The 14,447-nt window shown below is 44.9% G+C and overlaps 1 protein-coding gene across 2 annotated transcripts in view; it reads right to left on the bottom strand.

Moving 5' to 3' along the window:
- Positions 1 to 441: 441 nt before the first annotated feature.
- The window catches only part of NSFL1C (NSFL1 cofactor), a 28,972-nt gene continuing 14,966 nt past the window's right edge, over positions 442 to 14,447 (bottom strand). Inside the window, exons 4-9 of one of the 2 annotated variants that reach the window (XM_059705809.1) lie at positions 13,572 to 13,737; positions 12,869 to 12,961; positions 10,884 to 10,993; positions 10,394 to 10,531; positions 2,608 to 2,799; positions 442 to 841 (exon numbers count right to left, since the gene is read on the bottom strand). In XM_059705809.1, coding sequence (XP_059561792.1) covers positions 679 to 841; positions 2,608 to 2,799; positions 10,394 to 10,531; positions 10,884 to 10,993; positions 12,869 to 12,961; positions 13,572 to 13,737 — 862 coding nt within the window. In that variant the 3' untranslated portion in view covers positions 442 to 678. The remainder of the gene's footprint in view (positions 842 to 2,607; positions 2,800 to 10,393; positions 10,532 to 10,883; positions 10,994 to 12,868; positions 12,962 to 13,571; positions 13,738 to 14,447) is intronic. The other variant, XM_059705810.1, reaches the window with a different exon arrangement.

The following is a 14,447-nucleotide window of genomic DNA, read 5'->3' as shown; positions in this document are numbered from 1 at the left end:
GACAATGGCCCAGATGATGAGGGAGGAAAGGCCCGAGGCAGACAGGTGAAATCAGAATCTCAACTGGTTTGAAATTCCCAGGGTTTGAGCAAAAGGAGCACAGGGAATATTTATCTTCATCTGAAGGAGTCATGAGCATCTATATCTGGGGGATTTTTGCTGCTGCCTGGTTTTATCTGGGCAAGAGATTTGTCCTTATGGGAGTAAGTGGCTGCAAATCCTCTTTCTACAAGTCCCCCACTTCCTTCCTTATAAAGGGGGAAATCCTCCACTAGTCATCATGGGAGAGGCAGGTGGACATACAAGTAGATGGGTATTGTGGGCCACAAGCAATTTTTATGCAGGAAGGTTCTTCTCACACGCCCTGGAGAGAAATTATTTTAAAGCAATCAAAGCCTACTTCAGTGGGAGAGGTTCCCTGGAACATGCTGGTGATATTCCTTCCATTTTTTTAGTTGTTTTTATTTTTTTTCTTTAAAGTCCATTGATCGTCACAAAACCCCAGGAAATGCAACTAAGGAGAAAACAAATGTCCACCGGAGATCTAAGAACCCAGAGCTACGGAGGAGACGGCACTGGACTGCTGGGTGTTCAAGAGGGGGCGGGAGGGGCAGTCTCCACGGGGCAGCTGGCCATGGGAAACACAGGAAGGTGAGGCCACCTGGCAGGGCCGGGTGGTTATGTTAATCGTTGCACGATGACGGCGTTGAGCAGGTTGGCTTCCTTAAGGGTCTGGTTCTCATCAGCCAGCTCTTTGTTCGGGAAAGTAGTCATGAGGACAAAGCTGGTGGCGGCCATGGCCGGCCGGGCGTCCACAATGAAGAGTCGGATGTCACTGATCCTGGTGGAGCAGGGATGAGTGGGAAGTGGGTGAGCAGTGCCCTTCTCTGCTGCCCACAAATCCCACCCTGCAGCAGAATGCACCACATCCCCCAAGCCCCCTCCCCTGGCCCTGTCTTCTAGAGAGTGGCCAAAGCTCTCCTTTGGAAGCCCATCTGAGCAGGCCACTCCCTTGCCTGAAACCCTTCAGGGTTACTCCCATTTTCTTTGGGAGAAATACCCATCTCCTTACTGTGGTCCCAAGGCCTGACCAATTTTACACCACCCTCCTTCTCCTTTCAGTTCTTCTTCATGCTATGCTCCCTGCCTATATTTGGGTTCCTCTTTCTAGAGGCTCCTCTGCCTGATTCTTTTCCTGTAATCCTAATCAAACCTTAGGCCACAGCTCAAATGCTGCCTCCTTAGGGCAGCCTTCCCCCCCAGCTCCATCCCCTGATCTTACTCCCACAGTACTGATCAAGTTTGTAATCAAACAATTTTGGGATATGATTAAGGTCTGTCTCCCCCTATAGACCATGAATTCCACAAGGGCAGCAAATACTATGTCTCTTTTGAAAACCACTAAAACTATTAGTGAAAAGAATTACTGAAGGTCAGTAACCCTTGAGTGCCAGGAATCCCTACTCTAGATACTGCTTGTGTCCTGAACCTGGTGACCACAAGAAGAGTCATCTGAAACAGCCAGCCTTCTCCCCTAGAGTGCTTAAACAGAAACTTCTTTCTACCTCCAACACTTAAAATTTATTCACAATCTGGCACATGTAAGGGCGTAGACATCCATGATACAGTCTGAGACCTCCAGCAGAGTCCTCTTACCCACCAGCTGGTAAACTCTTGGGGTGGGCTGTCCACCCGGGGGAGTTAGCAATCATGCCGAAATGCTGGAGTTACTGAGTGAAATGAAACTGAGGCAAAGAACTCAGACAAGTGACAGGAATTAATTCCCTTAAACACAAAGCACCTGACAGTGCAGTGAACAGTTCCTACTGAACAAGAAATGTTTGAACAAAGATTCCATGTGCTCCTGGGGCTTGTTTCACAGCTTACTCAACACGAGAACCTTGTCAACACTCAAGGATTATCAAGCCATTCACTGAGTCCCACATGTGGGTTCTGGTTCACCTGGCCTATGATTGATGACATTTAGACACTGCTAGTCTAGAAAAAGGAGTTGTCAAATATCTTTACTCTATCCTCCCCTGCTAATCACTTCATTACTCTGTGTCTGTAAAATGAGGGAGGCAGTTTGCTTTGATCCAGGCCAGATGATCTAAGATAGTAGAGCAGGTGTTCTGGAATTCTCAAATGCCAGATCTGGAAGAGACCTTAATAGCCTGGTCATTTTCAGAGGCCCCTTGTGGGAAGGAGGTGGAGAAAGCCATGGGTGGGATGCTGGTACTGTGTCTCCTCTCCTCTCTAGCAAGCACAGCTGTTCAAATTTTATCTGTTCTACCTTTGGGATTTAGCATGAGATTTCCTTTGAACAAAGAGTTTGATGGCTGAAAAAATCCCTCCTAAGGAATCCAATCCCCTAATTTTACAGGTAAGGAATGAGAACCACAGTAGGTAAGAGAGCAATCACTGGCCACATTTAATGGAATTAGGGGCCAAAGGCTTCAGACTTGCATGCTTTCCATTCCATTGCCTCCTTTTCGAAAAGCATGGAGTGCCTGCTGGGGTTAGAAGAAAAAACAGCCCCCTGCCCCCCCTTTGGTGGGAATCTCTGGGACCCTCCTAAAATAAGGTAGGCCAGACAATATAAGGTACCTGTGGCTGTGATTAAATTTCTGCACCAGCCTTCCGCCATCAGCAAGCCGTATTTGGATGTTTGTGGTAGGCTGTGACTCGTCGATGGAGATGGAAGAGCTGGCTTTGGCTTCATTTTCTGCTTGCTGGGCTGGAAAGACGGTATTCAATACCTGGGGTGCAGTGCTGAGGAGAGAGGATCCTGTCAGGACACTAACAAAAGCAAGGCAGGAGGGAAATCCTGTCCCAGATTTGTACTAAGCATTTGCTGCACCTGGCATTGTGTTTGGTGTTGCTGAAACAGGAATGACTAAGACAGAATGCCTGCCCTCATGGAACCTACAGGCCCAGCAGAATTCTCCTCAGACTCTGAGTTACTGCTAGCTCCCCCTCACTCCTAATAACATTGGGCAAGTTATTCAATCCCCTCTTCCTTGATGTCCTCACATGAATAAGGGCTTAAAGAGAGGAAAGCTGTATGCATGGCAGCCTGGAGTGGGAGAGACCATGGCCGGAACTTGGAGGGTCCAACAGACCAGGATGCGTTTAGCTTCAGAGAGGTGGAGGGCAGAATGGGGAGAGGAGCACTCCAAGTCTGCCTTGGAGGCAGGCTTGACATAGCTTCGCAGTGACTGATGGGACATAGGGGATGAGCTAGACTCTCTCTGTGATGGACTTTTCAGGCCTGCATTCCCTACTGAAATCTCACTCATGAGTCTATTTCATACTCATGTGCCAACTATGAGAAAGGGGGGTGGATGTGGGATTTCCTGAAGACCAACTAAGTGCCTGGCACCATAGGGGTTGATTATGTCTTATGAATAAGACACGGTGTCTGCTGCAGTGTTCAGAGCTCGCAGATGGACCGGGGCTGGAATTCACCCACTAGCCATGGTGTGTTGAGCAAGTTACTTAAGCTCCCTTAATTTCAACAAGGGTAGTAACAAGGATTTTTAACAAGGGTTAAGGCTACCAGCTTTGCTCAGTTTTTGTAGGGATTAAAGGAGTGAATCAAATAAAGCAATTAGGGTAGCTGACAAACAAAATGTACATAGAACTCCCAATTCTCCACAACCACTTAAAGCCTTTGTCTTTCTCCATACATCTCACCTTCAGCCTATCTCTTAGCACAGTGGTCGGCAAACTGCGGCTCACGAGCCACATGTGGCTCTTTGGTCCCTTGAGTGTGGCTCTTCCACAAAATACCACGTGTGGGCGCGCACGTATAGTGCGATTGAAACTTCGTGGCCCATGCGCAGAAGTCAGTTTTCAGCCTGGGCGAGTCTATTTTGAAGAAGTGACGTTAGAAAAAGTGTGGGTACGTTCGCTGAGGTCGACCCCTCAGACTGAGGACGTTTTTAGCAAAGGCCAGCTTAGGAGTAACCTAATTAAGTTAATAACAATGTACCTACCTATATAGTTTAAGTTTAAAAAATTTGGCTCTCAAAAGAAATTTCAATCGTTGTACTGTTGATATTTGGCTCTGCTGACTAATGAATTTGCCGACCACTGCCTTAGCAGATGCCCTGGCCTAGGCCTTTGCAGATCAGAGGCTATTAGACGAAAGCTTGCTTGTTTCCCCTCAAAGCCGCTAATCAGATCAGTCCCTATACCTCTCCCTTCCCTCTGATCTTTAAACCTAAGAAGGGTACTCTTAGCACATTCAACTGGAAGTCGTTTCCCAAGTGTGCTTCCTGGGGTCCTAGTCCCTTGGGATATCTCCAGGAAGGTTTCAGAAATGCCACATACTACTACACCAGCAGCATCATGGGGCGCTAGTGTATTAAAGGTCTTGAGAGATTGTGCGGTTAAGGCAAACTTATTCTAGCAACATGTTCTTTTCATGTTACACTTGTTGATCACTTGCAAAGAATTTCAGTCTACTAAATGGCAGCCATTATTATTCAGGAGTCAGTGTGATGCTGGAGAAAGAGCATAAGACCGGCCATCTGGTCCCAGTTCTACCACTAAATTAAACAAGAGGACTGGCCTTGAACAAGTCACTTGACTTCCCAGGGCTTCAGTTTCTCCAGGTGTAGCACAAGGAACTGTTCTGCTATGAGGATTAGATAAGATAATGTATGCAGAATGCCCAAGATAGGACACTCCAAACAAGAAAGCAACTGATATTTTTGGCTTTCTTCCTAGCACAGCCTCTTGCATAGAGCTGGTGCTCATCATCTGAAGGTCAAAGAAAGCCTGACACATGGACTTGCCATGCGTCTGACTAGGGAAGCATGATGACTATAGTGTATGTTTACGAAGCACTCATTACCAAGCTGGACCCTGTGCTGAGTACTTTACAAGTATTAGTTCACTTAATCCTCACAACAGCCTGCAAGGAAGGGATTCAGCACCTCCACTTTACAGATGAGGAAACCGAGGCACAGTGGGATTAAGCAACTCACCCAAAATTCCAGTGTTTGGTTCTAGGTGAAGCCAGGATATAATCCAAGCTGTCTAGCTCTAGGTCCTGTGCTCCTAACACCTACCACACTCTCCTGCCATGTCTGGGAGTCAGGCAGACCTAGACTTGATTTCAGAAACATTACCCCCAAGATGAAATTTCCTCATCAATAAAATGGGAGTTAAACAAAATCCCCCATAATTACTAAGATAATAGCTAAAAATAACGCACCATACCCAGAATATAGAAGAAACACAAATAAAAGTCTATGTGGCTATGTAAGAACATCCAGGGTAGCCCTAGCTGGTTTGGCTCAGTGGATAGAGTGTTGTCGGCCTGTGGACTGAAAGGTCCCAGGTTCGATTCAGGTCAAGGGCACATGCCTGGGTTGTGGGCTCGATCCCCAATGGGGGGGCATGCAGGATACAGCCAATCAATGATTTTCTATCATCATTGATGTTTCTATCTCTCCCTCTCCCTTCCTGTCTGATATATTCCAGGGTAAAATGTAGTATGGAGGGACATTGGAAGTTTTGCAAACTCAAAGACCTAAGTAACCACAAAGGATGGTCTGAAATTAAAATTTAACTAAAAGCAGTTGGTGGGTAGTCACCTCCTAGGCCGGTATCTTCACTGATAAGGTCATCCTTAACCTTAACTGAGCCTATCTGTCTTTTTGCATCTATGATAACACATCCTGGAAACATCTGGGTAACTTGTAACTTCCCTTTTTCTGGGCCCCTTGGTTCACAACCTAATGTGCCTGGGCGCCAGGACAGATACCACAAATTCCTTTGTTGTCACTGTTGTCATGTTAATTGTTGATTGTTAACTATCCTGCACCCACTTATGTGTCTATCATTTTGCTTTTTATCCAATCCCAGATGTTTCCCCACTTTGCTTTCTCCTACCTCTCTTGTCTATCACCAATGGATTTCATGTAACCCACCTACATCTCCTCCTTTGATTGCAATGTATAAAAATAGATAAAAGACCGCCATTTTCTGGAGCATTATCCCAAACCATTGAGATACTGCTTCCTGGCAATTGTCGACAGTTTGGCTCAAATAAACTCACAAAAATTCTTTACAGGTTTAAATATTTTTACGTTAACCTGTTGTAGAATTATGTACCTGAAACCTGTATAATTTTGTTAACCAGTGTCACTCCAATCCTATCTAATAATAGACAAACATGGTAATTGACCGTACCTTCGCTACATCTCCCATTGGCTAATCAGCATGATATGCAAATTAACCACCAACAAAGATGGTGGTTAATTTGCATACATAGGCTCCAAGGGGGGGGGAACGAAGCCTGGAGGCCCGGCACAGCGGAGCAGCAAGGCCTGACGGCTCTGGGGCCGGCGGAGCAGCGAGGCCTGACGGCTCTGGGGCCGGCGGAGCAGCGAGGCCTGACGTTTCCGGGGCCGGCAGAGCAGCGAGGCCTCATGGCTCTGGGGCCGGCTCCGGCCAGAACTCGGCCAGAGCGAAGGCCTGGGCCCCGGGTGCCAGAGGCAAACCGGTGCCAGCAGCCAGGGGAAAGGAAGGCCTATTGCACAAATCTCTTCATGCAACCAGCCTCTAATAAACTCAATAACAAGAAAAAAATAAGCCACAGAATCCGTATTTGTAGAATGTGGATCAAAACAGGATTAAAGGCCATAATACATATGAAATGTTTAGTATAGTGCTTAGTTAACTGTAGAAAAACACTCAAATAGCTGATTGCTATCATTCTTCAAGGTCCTCTTCCACTTACGTTTGCCCAAATTCTGGACCCAAATCACTCAGAGATGCTACTGTCTACCCATGGGCTGTAAATGGAAGGTCACTTGAGAGGCACTCCAGCCTAAGCTGAGAGGTAGGGAGTGGAGAAGAAACCTCAATACCAGCCTTGTGATTCTAATTTGAAGCAAGACATTCAAAGAACATTAGATCTATATTGTTCTAATCGTCGTGTAGGACAGCCATGTGCATCCGTTCAAGGGATGCCCAGTCTGTGTCTGGTGCTTGAGAACTGCTATCAGCTGAGTCATTCCTCTCCAGCAGTGGCTGGGCCATCTGTAGCAATGGGGGCACTTCATCCAGGGGCAGGAATGGTCAGATCAGATCAGACATCTATCAAAAAAGTAGTTTCTTTACTGTCTCCCTGAAAATATCATGAGTCACAGGGAAATTGAGTCTTATTCAGATCAAGAGCTTGAATCACCTGACTGCTCATTTCCTTTGTAGTGAAAATAAAATAGACACTAAGATGCTTTGTTTCCACAATTATAAGTTCTGAGACCCTGCCATCAAAATTGACTACTACAAAGCAAGGTGAGCAGCCAAAGCTCATCCCCACACTGTAAGGACCCAGCTCCACCCAAGTGCAACTCCTGGTGTTTGTTACTCAAACTCAAATAAATGCAGTCTTATCCAAACCTTCAAATTAGTTCCCATGCAAACTGCAACAGCTAAAACAATAAAGTAAGTGTAATGTAACTGAAAGAATTTTTTCAACTGAGAACAATCTATTCATTCACTTCAAAGTATTTTTCCAGATCATCAGAGAAAAACCCCCAGGATTGACTTTTGAGGCAACTCTGAGGAAATTTTTTTAAACTTTTGGTTCCTGATCATTTTAGTTGACAAGATGACAATGGAAAACAGTAAAATTTATGGGTAAAATTAAAAAACACACATAAAAAAACAAACAAAAAACCCCCCACAAAATGGAACAACAACAAAAAACAAACCCAAAAGGTTATCCATCTGGTTTAGACTAAAAAGCTAAAATACCATCTCACTTAACTATATAAAACTTTTTTTTAAAGCCCTGGCCAGTGTGGCTCAGTTGATTGAGCATTGTTCTGTGCACCAAAAGGTTGCCTGTTTGTTTGTTTTTAAAGTAATTTTTGACATATTTTTATTGATTTCAGAGAGGAAGGGAGAGGGAGAGAAAGATAGAAACATCAATGAGAGAGAATCATTGATTGGCTGCCTTCTGCATGCCCCACTGGGGATCGATCCCACAACCCAGGCATGTGCCCTTGACCAGAATCGAACCCAGGACTCTTCAGTCCACAGGCCGATGCTTTATCCACTGAGCCAAACTGGCTAGGGCAAAAGGTTGCCAGTTTGAGTCCCCATCAGGGCATATGCTTGTGGGCTCTATTCCCGATAGGGGGCATGCCAGAGGCAGCCAACTGATTGATATTTTACTCTCACATCAATGTTTTTTCTCTCTCTCCCTCCCTCTCTTAAAAAACAAAAAAAGTCAATAAGAACACATTAAAAATAAAAAACCACCAGAACTGAAATAAAATGAAAGTGGAACTGGCAATGAACATTTATTTAGCTGACAAACACCACACCTGATTATCAAACTGTCTCCATCTGTGGGTTCATCCTCCACACTAATAAAATATGTATTCCCATCCTGCTAAAACAGCCTGCCTTAAAAATATTTCATTTTTTGAGATGCGGAGTCTTGTACACCTAATATTGTTGGGTCTTCTAATAGTAAAAGCATTTCCTGTTAGTATTATGAAACTGAACAATCCCCAAACTACATGGTGTTCTGAGCCTTTCCCTATAATTGCTGGTGTGTAAAAAAACTGGTAAAACCTTTTTTGGAGATCAATTTGACAACGTAAAAATGTGAAGACCTTTGGAGCCAGCAATTTTCCTCCTAGTCCATGATTAAGGGGCATACAAAGATTTAATTAGAGATATTCACTGCAATGTTGTTCATAATACTGGCAGCTGCCTAAATGTTTAACAGCAGAGACTGGTTCAATTATAGCACATACGTAGGGCAGAAAATTATATTAGCATTAGAAATAAAGTTATAGAAATACATCTGCTGATATGGAATGACAGCAATACTACATGGATTAGGCAAAATAGCAGGTGCTAAAACAGCATGTTTACACACATACTGTACATATACCAGCAAAACTAGAAGGATACTTCCAGGATACTGACTGAGTATACTGGGAGTTAGGTTTAGGAATAGTTTTTATTCTTTATCTGCATTTTCTATTTTTTAAAAAAGATAAACACAATCCATTTTAATAATATTAAAAGAAAAAATTATTAAACACAATCCATTTTAATAATATTAAAAGAAAAAAATTATCTGGTGCTCTACAAAGCTTACCATAGCTGACAGGGAAGCTACAAATGGACTACCTTGGGAATAGTTGTCCTGGACTAACCCAGGACCCCAATGTGGTAGGTGAAATGATGAGCAGGGTGGACTTAACTAAGTTGGTTCTGGTAAATTATACTCTGTTGGTCTCTAATGCCCTTGCCTCTGATGAGGCATGATGGCCGACAGGGAGGTAGGGAATCCTAGGAGAGGGCCAGCCAGCAGCTCAAAGAGCACAGCTGTTGATAGACCACATTTTGATCCCTGCAGATGAGGGTGAGAAGAGCAAGGGCAATGGAAGAGCTACCAGATCTAGGTCAGAGAGAATATCTTGTGATGCAGAAGTGTGGGAAGGAATGCCATTAGAAGCCTGTGTTCTGGCTCCAACACATACCAGTCATGTACCCCAGGGTAACCCTTAAAGTCCAAGAGCCTCAGCTTTCTCTTTGTAAAATAAGGACTATGCTCTGAGTGCCTCTCATGTGTACTCAGTTCCCTCTGAAGAATAATGGTCAAGTGAATGGGACCCTAAGAGAAGGCAACCTGCATATAGACTGATCAAGGGTCTGGTGGGAGAACTCTGCCTATCAGAGGTAACAGTGCCTATCAATTAACCAGATCCCATCAGAGGTCTGAATGCAAGATGGAGGCCGTGGCAGAGGACACAGGCAGAAAAGTTACAGGAAGTGACAGAGTGAGTATCAGGAAGGACCACAGAAGTAAGAGATAAGAGCTAACATAATGGTTGACCAGTAGCCCGCACTGGGCAACAGTATCCTTGAGCTTTTCTGGATCCTGAACAATGCTGCTGCAGGGCTTGCTGGGAGGGAAGAGTCCAAAATCCCTTATTCCCCCTGAATCCCCATTTCAGATGACCTGAGTATGTGTGTCTGTTTCAGCCTAAAGCCATCAAGGCTTCACACTCTAAGTTACTGAGTCAAAGCAGCAATGTGTTACCCTTACTGCTCACTGTGGGGCAGTGCTCTGTGTGCTCCTCAAAACAATAACCAAAGAAGTAAGGACTCTCATCAGTCCCATTTTATAACTGGGAAAACTGAGGCTATACAATCCAAGGTCATGCATGGGGCTAGAAAATGAAGATTTAAACTCAGGTCTATTAACATCAAAGTCCACATTCTCCATAATTTTCCTCCCATAAAAATAAAATGTGAAATACTTTGTAAAGACTTATACAAAGTGAGCAATATACAGGATATGCTGAGCCTAACAGGCAGTTCCACTCCTACCTGTGCTGCTCCTTACCTGCCCAGTTTCTGACCCTCGCCAGTGAAGGCTTTGAAGGCTCCTTTGGGCTTCACAAAGTCCTCATCTCGATGGTCCTCCATGTCCAAATTCACCTGTCCACCATGAGCTAACCTCCGCAGCTCTGCTGGCACCTCCCTGCAGGAGAAAATGCAATGCTGGGACCCACACAGAGGATGGGAATGACAGTGATAGTATAAACTTTTCAGTGAAAATCGTTGGGCCTCCACAGAAAGCTGGCTACTCTCATGGCTATCTGTTTGCCTCCCCTTCTCTCTTGTCTACTCAAAGGCATGGTAGAGACCTGTATTTATTTGGTCAGTTGGTTATGCTCAAGGACCAAACAAAACAAGACACAGAAGCAGATCTGTGAATCTATACCTCAACTGTGCTAAATCTGCTTACAAATGTTTACTTCTTAAATAGTAAATACTCAGATCACCCATCTCACTCAATGACATGGAATCTAGAAGAGGATTTTTCTGCTCACCCTCTGCGGATTGACTCCAGAAACTGGGCATTAGATGGGTCTTGGTAGCTTCTGAGTTCACCATTGTCCAGGCTGAATCCACTCTTCCAGAGCTTCAACACTATATGAACCTGTGACAAGAGGAGGTAAGCAGTCCATACATTGTCAGGAACCCCGCAAGCACACCATTGTGAACCTGCAAGTTAGCATGTTTTTACTATTTTACTGTGCCATTATTAAAACACAGACAGACAGACAGCCTGGCTGGTGTGACTAAATGGTTGAGCATCAACCCATGCACCGAGAGGTCATAGGTGCGATTCCCGGTCAGAGCGCGTGTCCAGGTTTCTGGCTCAATCCCCAGCAGGGGGTGTGCATGAGGCACCCAATTGATGTTGATGTTTCTCTCATCAATGTTTCTATCTCTTTCTTAACCTCTCTCTCTCTCTCAAATAAATAAGTAAATACAGCACAAATACTAATGTACGCTCAGGAAATAACCAATCAAATAAGTATTAACCTAAAATAAGAAGATAATATAGCACAGATTAAAAGAATGGGCTTTAATTTAAGCAGACCTGGGTCTGTGCTTTCATTTTGCCAGTCGCTAGCTCAGTGGCTGCTCTGAGCAGATGACTTAATTGAAACTGTGGCTTCCTCATCAGAAGGGTTGCCAATGTGCTTGGCATGTAGCTTGTGCTCAACTAAACTACCTACAGACTATTTAGCAGTCATTAAAAATATCTAGAGCTCCCTATATGTATTCATAGAAAAGGGTCTAGAAGGCTAAAAACCAACATATTAGCAGCTGCCTCAGGTGAATAGAATTTCTATTTTCTTCTTCCTGGCCTTTTATTTTGGAATAAAAGCCCAAATGATTAAAAAATGAATACATTATGGAAACTAATGGTGACAAGGCTATATGAAAAAGTTTATGGTCCTAACTGGTTTGTCTCAGTAGACAGAGCGTCACCCTGAAGACTGAAGGTCCTGAGATCAATTCTGTGTCAAGGGCACATGCCCGGGTTGTGGGCTCGATCCCCAGTAGGAGGTGTGCAGATGCAGCCGATCAATGATTCTCTCTCTTCATTGATATTTCTATCTCTTTCTCCCTCACCCTTCCTCTCTAAAATCAATAAAATATATTTTTAAAAAAAGCAAGAGAGAACTTTTAAAAAAAGATTATGGCATTAATATTAAATTAAAACAACCTCAAAATTGTTTATCCTATATAATAAAAGCCTAATATGCAAATCGACCAAACTGTGGAATGACCGGTGGAATGTCTGGTTGTTATGATGCACACTGACCACCAGGGGGCATATGCTCAATGCAGGAGCTGTCCCCTGGTGGTCAGTGCGCTCCCACAGGGGGAGTGTCACTCAGCCAGAAGCCGGGCTCACGGCTGGTGAGCGCAGTGGTGGTGGCAGGAACCTCTCTGCCTCTGTGACAGCGCTAAGAAGCAGTGAGCAGGCGGGGGATAAGGAGTGAGGGGTCCCAGAGTGTGAGAGGGTGCAGGCGGGGCTGAGGGACCCTCCCCCTCAATGCACGAATTTCGTGCACCGGGCCTCTAGTATAGTATGATTAGTCTTACTGAAGGGGGGACCCTTATGCACAAGGACAAGAGAACTGGGTAATAGTAAGGAAATTTTCTTTTAAAAGTTGCATTTCACGCCTCTTCTGGTTGTCTGGAGATCATTCTTTAGCTTTGCCTAGCCCACCAGACAACCCTGAATATGCTGCCCCTCTGCCTGAGATCCATGGAGTGCCAGTAGACTTCTTTGTTTGTCCATCCCCTCTGCTTACCCCTTCTCAGAGCCCTCTGCCCAGCCAAATGAAAGCTACCTTGGATTCTCAGGTAAGCTTCTCTGTTCATGGGCCACAGCAAGGGCACTGTCTCTTCCCTTTCACAGGCTGCTGGCTCATATGTAACATGACCAATCCCTTCAGAAAAATGGTAGAACAGTTCACAAACTTCCCCCTAAGGAAGGTAGATGCACACTCACATCTTGACTGGAATGCCGCCTCCTTTCTCCTGCTACGTAAGCAGACTCTTCCTCTGGTGCTGCCCCAAGGCGGTAGCCACCCCCAGCAAATGGCTATAAAAGAAAAATTCATAAAGACTTGAGGAATGGGTCAATAGAGGTGGGGTTACTCACATACAAGGATGTATTAAAAGCTCATTAACTACTAGATCCACTTTCCACAAATGTAGAGCTACAGGCCCAGGTGGAACTGCAGAGCCATTTACTAGTCTGGTCATTAAGTGGCCAGGAAGAGGGGAACGCTGCTTGGCTCAAGGGAACAGTTGCTCCTCGCTCTAGTTAATCACCACCAGGCAGAAATTGGTGTATAGGGTAACAGCAGAATTTTTGATTTCCCCAAAGAGACAGAAATCCAGATTTTAAATAAAACAGGTGCCTATTAATTCAAGTAAAACAAAATAAAGCAAAACACTAAGTCAAATTGGACAGGCCATATAAAATGTGTGCAGAACCCAACCCAGACCACAGGTCACAAGTTTGAAAACATTGCTCCAAATCCTGATTTCATATTAAAGGGTGGGAGAAACCGTGCCGCTCTTCTGTGTATGAGAGTCAGCAACAAATGAAAAACAAAACAAAAATTCAGTCACTACTGGGGTGAGGAGGGCCTCCTTCTCTTGCTGGAACCTGAGTCCTGTGGACAGAGACGAACTTCTATGCTCACTTTTGGTTTACTGGTCTCTCCAGGGCTCCTGGTCATCTGCTCCACAGCTACAGCTCCATGTTCCTTGGCACCTTTAAACAGATCATCCACCAGCTCATTGGGACTTCTCTTCCTGGGAGGACCAACAATCTGTTGTCCACTTCTCTCCGAGCCTCCGGCATAAAACCTGTGCGGAAAACGCACATCTAACATCAAACGTACTTGAAAACACAAATACAGTATGTACCAGGTGCTGGGCTAGGTGCTGGGCACATTGAGGAGAAGGGTACTATGCCCATTTTTAAGGAACTTTCTATCTAGTTGGGGACACATGTAAGGAGGCAGGCAGGCATAATGCAGTGTGAGCAGCAACAGAGGCCAGTATAAGGGGTGCTCTGGAAACACTGAGCTGGGGAGGACAGTCAAGGCTTCCTAAGAAAGGTGTTTTCGGAGCTGAGTCTTGAGTAGGAGTATGAGATTATCAAGTGAAGAAATCAGGGAAGGGCATTCCAGGCATGCATGATAGCAAGTCAGCTTCACAGAGTCCCAACTGACAATTAGTCATCCAGTGGCCAACACCTCTCCAGAACATAGCAACTATGGCCACAGTCACAAGCAGCTACCATTAGCAGTTCTGTGCTAATGGTGACAGTGGCATAGTTAGCACAGGCAGCGAGGCTCCAGTACTGGCTCTGCTGCTGAGTGACCCTGGGCAAGCCAGTGCATTGCCCTGTATCTTATTTTCCTTGTCTCTGAAATGGGAGGAAAAAAATCACATGCCCTACCTACCTGCTCCTTAAGTCAGGGCCGAGGTTCAAATCAGCAGATGTATGCAAAAGAACAAGCACAAAGTAATGCACACATGTAAGGTGGTGTGATGCAGCACCAAGAGCTCAC

This window comes from Myotis daubentonii, chromosome 8 (assembly GCF_963259705.1).
Source record: "Myotis daubentonii chromosome 8, mMyoDau2.1, whole genome shotgun sequence".
NCBI classification, from domain to species: Eukaryota; Metazoa; Chordata; class Mammalia; order Chiroptera; family Vespertilionidae; genus Myotis; species Myotis daubentonii.
Note: the sequence above shows the minus strand (reverse complement) of the source record. Positions and strands in the feature narration are given on the sequence as shown.